The sequence below is a fragment of the Lipotes vexillifer genome, unplaced genomic scaffold (genome assembly GCF_000442215.2).
Source record: "Lipotes vexillifer unplaced genomic scaffold, Lipotes_vexillifer_v1.1 scaffold1387, whole genome shotgun sequence".
NCBI lineage: Eukaryota > Metazoa > Chordata > Mammalia > Artiodactyla > Lipotidae > Lipotes > Lipotes vexillifer.
Window position 1 is genome coordinate 1,650,035 of NW_006790426.1, and position 6,000 is coordinate 1,656,034.

At 44.5% G+C, this 6,000-nt stretch overlaps 1 protein-coding gene across 2 annotated transcripts in view; it reads right to left on the bottom strand.

Annotated features, from left to right (window-relative positions):
* Positions 1 to 4,808, bottom strand: part of RAD18 (RAD18 E3 ubiquitin protein ligase) — a 123,171-nt gene extending 118,363 nt beyond the window's left edge. The window contains exons 1-2 of one of the 2 annotated variants that reach the window (XM_007463715.1): positions 4,695 to 4,802; positions 262 to 343 (exon numbers count right to left, since the gene is read on the bottom strand). In XM_007463715.1, coding sequence (XP_007463777.1) covers positions 262 to 343; positions 4,695 to 4,745 — 133 coding nt within the window. In that variant the 5' untranslated portion in view covers positions 4,746 to 4,802. Of the gene's footprint in view, positions 1 to 261; positions 344 to 4,694 lie in introns of both variants that reach the window. The other variant, XM_007463714.1, reaches the window with a different exon arrangement.
* Between the last annotated feature and the right edge of the window lie 1,192 nt (positions 4,809 to 6,000).

Below are 6,000 nucleotides of genomic sequence, written 5' to 3' on the forward strand. Positions count from 1 at the left end.
AATCAAAATCTTTATTCCTATGACTGTTACAAAAGGCATAAAAGTATCCAAGAGGGAGGTGGTAGAAAATATAGGAACCTTGTAAAAACTATTCAATATTTAAGAGGGAGGTCATGGAAAAGACCATGCTAAAACTTCAAGATAGAGGAGCTAAAGGTGAGAAATAAATAATAAATGTGTACTTATCTTTGGTGTTAAAATAATACTACATTATATAAAAAAACCACATTTTTGTAACTCAGAGAAACAATACATACTTACAGTTATGTGAACACTGAGGAATCATCATTGCAATGTTGAAATATTCAAAGCAAATTCCACAGCGCAGCAAATCATCTATTGTCTGAAATGCATAAATACATACACACCTATCAGAAAGCCACCAAGACTGGAACATCTGCCACAGAACTCCTTCTCCATCCCCTAAAAAAATAATTTAATAATACTTCTTTGTCAAATATTCAAACTCAAAAGCTAAGTCTACATAAACTGCAGGGGAGAGAAAACCTCCCCCATATGACTTATTCAAATCTTAGGTTACAGAGAACACTTCAGAAAGATAAAGCTGACACTGTACAGAATCCCACTCCATGTTGCCAGCCCATCACAAAAGGGCTACTCTATTTCTCTTCTACTTGCCATGTATTTCCAGTTCCTCCTCCAAGCCTCCTCCTCTCCAGATCCCATTCCCTGGCCCACTTTCACTGCGGGGGTGAAAGGTACCAGCAGCCATTCACCACACAGGGTAAGAACCAGATCAGAGAATATTAAAGAGAAACACTAGAAATTACCTAGTTAAAACCCTTACTTCACAAATGAGTAAACCTGTATCCAGAGCAGGCTCACAGCACATGAGTCAAGCCAGGACAAAACTTCCTGTCTACCGGCCGTCAGTCCAGTGCTTTCTGCTCGGTACTGTACGGTACTACAGGGTGTAGCCAGATGAGGAAGCCCTGGAAAGAGCTGGCGCCAGTGACAGCAGAAGGAAGGGAAGAGGCAGGCAATCTGCAAAGTCAGATAGATGTGCGTCCATCTGGAATGAAACGCAAACAGGAAAGGATCTCTCTCGCAACCTAAAATCTTCTAAATCATTTAAAATGTTATTTCTTTTCTTTTTATAAATTTATTTATTTAATTTATTTATTATTTTTGGCTGCGTTGGGCCTTCGTTGCTGCACGCAGGCTTTCTCTAGTTGTGGCGAGCGGGGGCTACTCTTCGTTGCAGTGCGCGGGCTTCTCATTGTGGTGGCCTCTCCTGTTGCAGAGCACAGGCTCTAGGCGCGCAGCCTTCAGTAGTTGTGGCACGCGGTCTTCAGTAGCTGTGGTGTGCGGGCTCTAGAGCGCAAGCTCAGTAGTTATGGCGCACGGGCCTAGTTGCTCCGCAGCATGTGGGATCTTCCCCGACCAGGGCTCGGACCCGTGTCCCCTGCATTGGCAGGCAGACTCTTAACCACTGCGCCACCAGGGAAGCCCTAAAATGTTATTTCATTCAAAAGAATACTGAGCAGATATTTAAGAGGAAAAAGAGAGAGAGAGAGAGAGAGAGCATGCTCTCTTATGTACTGGTACGGAAAGACTGCCAAGAAAAGTGAAAAAAGGATGTAAGGTACAGGCAGTACACACTGTCTGTGACCTTTTGTTAAAAAGGGAGGAGGGAATAAGAATGTAAATCTGAATGAAAATCTGAACACAAGAACGTAACAAATAATGGTCAAAGGGGTCAGGAAACTGGACAGATGAGGGACAAGTTTGGAGGAAGACTTTTACTTTTTATTTCGCGTACTTTTTGAACCATGAGTGTATGACCTAAATTTTAAAAATGCAAACAAACAAAAAGACTAATGTCTCTACTAGTTCACATATGAAATACTGTTGCCATTAAAGGAAACATGCTTTCAAAGAATAATTAATGCATGGAAAAATGTTCATGTTTTAATGCAAACAAAAAAAAATCAGAGAACAAACCTACAACAATAATACATAACAACAGAACTATGTAGTTTAATCTCCTTAACAATCTTAGGAGGTCTATAGCATCTATATGCCAATTTTTTTTTTTTTTTTTAAGATGTTGGGGGTAGGAGTTTATTAATTAATTTATTTATTTTTGCTGTGTCGGGTCTTCGTTTCTGTGCGAGGGCTTTCTCTAGTTGTGGCAAGCGGGGGCCATTCGTCATCACTGTGCGCGGGCCTCTCACTATCGCGGCCTCTCTTGTCGCGGAGCACAGGCTCCAGATGCGCAGGCTCAGTAGTTGTGGCTCACGGGCCCAGCCGCTCCGCGGCATGTGGGATCCTCCCAGACCAGGGCTCGAACCCATGTCCCCTGCATTAGCAGGCAGATTCTCAACCGCTGCGCCACCAGGGAAGCCCTATGCCAATTTTTTAGATGAAGCCTATAGAGCTTATAAGGCATTGGATCAAATCCGAGAGGTTGACTCCACAGCGATCCCAAATTTAAATGCATATACACATCGTGGGTATGTGTGTGCATGATCACACATGAGAAAAACTGAAGAACAATAAGAGAAAATGTTAAACAGTGGCTCTCTCTAGATGGTAGGATGCTAGGTAACTTTCATTTCCTCCTTTATCTTACTGTAAATTTTAATTTTTTTCTACTATATACACATTCTACCTTTATAATCTGTCAAAAACAAATTTTTGTTACAGTAAAACCAGGGAAATAAACATTCAAATGCCCAAATCTTCCATTACTTTGGATGGTAAGCTACCACTGACACAAAAAGCTAGAGGATTGTGTTGAAAATCAATCAAGAGCAGAGGCAGGACCAGAAGCCAAAGCCCTGGCACCTGGTCTATTTGCTTTCTTCTCTATCACCGTCCTCTCCTGGAGGAGTGGTTCTGACAGATGTGCTGAGCAGGATCTGTGGAAGTGATACCGCATCCGATGAGCTATAACATTCTTGCACAGATGTTCAGTCCAGTGGATGCCCTGGGATTTCCTCAACTTAGAGAAAGTGGAAGGGGGAAGCTTCCACTTCCCTTATCCAATTCATAATCTTCATGACAACAAATAAAAAGCAGGGAGAGAAATACTTAACACATGTTAAGCATTAATAATAATAATAAAGATATATTGATTTAATGCTTACTACCTTCTAGATACCTTCAATCAATCAGCAAATAATTTTTGAGCACCCACTATGTGCCAGGCATTGTGTTAGGCACAGTGAATAAGCCAGACAGGATCCCTATCCACACACATCAACTCATTTAACCAACCTTATAAACTATTTCTGTCTCCAGTTTATAGTTGAGGCAACCCAGGCTCAGAGAGGTTAAGTAACTGAATCAAGGTCACACGGTTAAATAGAAGGCAGAGACTAAATTTAAGTCAGAACCATTGGAACTCAAATCTATGCTCTTCTCCACTGCACACTGGAGCCAAAGCCACCACAACTGCAAAACCACGGCTTTCCCAGATCCTTCCACAATGTCAGCTCTTCAACATGGGGAGATGTTCAGTCACCAAGCCCTGTAGATGACACTGATGATGGCAGGGAGAACAAGGCCTTATACTTACTTTAACCTCCCCCAAGTCCCTTCACTTAATTCTCAAAGTCACCTTATGAGTCAGTGGGGCAGATACCATAATTCGTAGTTTACAAAACTGAGCAACAGAAGGAGAACATGATTGTGCTCAGTCACAAACGGAAATAATCACAGAACAAGGAGAAAAAACAAGCAACTGATTTTAGCTAGTACAGAATGGTGTGTTTGCTCTTGACCAAACATAGTAGGAATCCAGGACTCACCACTACCGTCCATGGAAACAGGAATGCATTGCCAAAAACAAAGTAGCCACAAAAATCAATGTTATTTGAGTGAAAGACTTCAATAAAATGAAAGGCTAGGGCTTCCCTGGTGGTGCAGTGGTTGAGAGTCCGCCTGCCGATGCGGGGGACACGGGTTCGTGCCCCGGTCCGGGAAGATCCCACATGCGGCGGAGCGGTTGGGCCCGTGAGCCATGGCCGCTGAGCCTGTGCGTCCGGAGCCTGTGCTCCGCAACGGGAGAGGCCACAGCAGTGAGAGGCCCGCGTGCCGAAAAAAACAAAAAAGAAAGGCTAGTGCTAAACCTGAGTCCTGATTTCTTTGTTTAAAAGAGAGGATGCACAACTATCAAGAGTTAGGACACGTTAGGGAGGAATAAGGGCAAAGTAGCACTAGGCTTCTTGAGGGTAATTAGAAGAAATGAATGAGAATGTAAAGGAGACTGCCCGCTTTGCTAGGTGATTAAATAAATGTTTTCTGATGCAAGCTCCACTCCAAACCGTGTCCGGTGTCACTGTGGGAGATTCTTCACCAAAGTACTGGGAGAGTTTACATAATGCTTGGCACGCAGTAAGCTCTAAGAAAGGATTAGGTATCACTGTCGTTTCCACCGTTTAGAGTAAGTGTTTCTTTCCACATCATTGTGATTGTTGTGACTGAACGGCAGAATACCCCGTCCCATACGACAGCCAACCTAGGCTCACCATAAGGGACCAAGGCCTGTCCCCGGTACTTCCCAGGAGAGGAAGAAACTGAGGCCCAGATCCACGCGGTGGCAAATGGCAACGCAGAGCCGGGTATCCTGGCCCAATTCGGCGCTGGCGCCTCGTCCTTTCTCCTCCTCAAGGCGGGGCTGGCCTCCCGCGGACGTCGTACGCCCCCGACCTCCCCGAAGCACTCACCTTCATGACTGCCAGGCCCGGAGGCCACCGGGGCTCGACTAGGGAGTCCATGGCCTCCCCTAAAGAAGGTGAAGGGTCCGCTACCCACTGGTCTCCAGCGCTCCGCTGCCACTCGAAATTCCCCGCGCTACAGAGCTACCTCAGCAGTCGGCGACGCGCCCGACGCGTGTGCGGAGCATGCTGGGAGTTGTAGGACGTGGCCGAAGCGCAACCGACGATGCTCTCTTTGCGCATGCGCCAGGCTTCCGCTACGCCTCCTTGCGAAGATGTGTGGTTAAAAAACCCACTTGCGGGTTTTGTACTGTACCATTAATAAGTGAATACCTGTTGAATGTTAGGAAAAGACAGCCTAAAATCAAACCAAATCCAGGCCTTGCCAAACCTTTCAAGGTCTGGGCTCCTGCCTTTTCCTTCCGGTCGCCCTCCCTGATCGCTATAATGAGCTCTCTGCTCAGAGCCGGGGTTTTCACATCCATTATTTCATCTCACCCCATCACAATACTGAGAGGTAAATATCATTATTCGTTTACACAAGAGAAAGCTTTGGCTCAAAAAAGTGAATAGAGTTTCTCTGAGTCACGCAATTTCTTTGACCAGACTACACATAGGGCCTCTGGCCTTAAAATAGGAGCTCTTTTATCAAATAGGATGGTTAATTTAATTTAATCATCTTAACTTTGGCGTGTAGCCTTCCAGATATTTCCTGTGCAGATACATAGATACAGGTTTTTTTGCCCACAAATGTTGATATATTAAATGCATACCTCTGTCAACTTGAGGTTTTCTGTTGGTTTATTTACATACATCCTGAGACCTCTCCATGTTAATACATATAGATTTACTTCGTTCCTTTTAATAGCTACATAGTCCATAATACAGATATACCACAATTTACTTATGTACACCCATACTGAGGACCATTTAGGTTGTTTCCAGTTTTTCATTATTGCAAACAGTTGCAATGAACACACTATCTATATAAATCTTGGCACACTTGAGCCAGAATATTTGGGGGATGATTTCCTATAAACGGAACTGCTAGGTGAATTTGTGTGCCCTTTAAACACTGTGATAGCTAGCACTATGTGATTTTCCAAAAGGGCTGTACCGATACATTTATACTCTCACCAAGTGAGTACGAGTGCCCATTACCCAGATGTGAAGCGTTGACCATCGCACCACTCAGTCTGTCTGCTCAACTCAGCACTCATCGATAGGCTGCCAGATGTGGGCCTCCTTCACATCAGGCCTCGTGGGCAGCAAGTCAGCAAAGAGCAAGTCAGTTACTCAGGGAAGACCCCTGCAG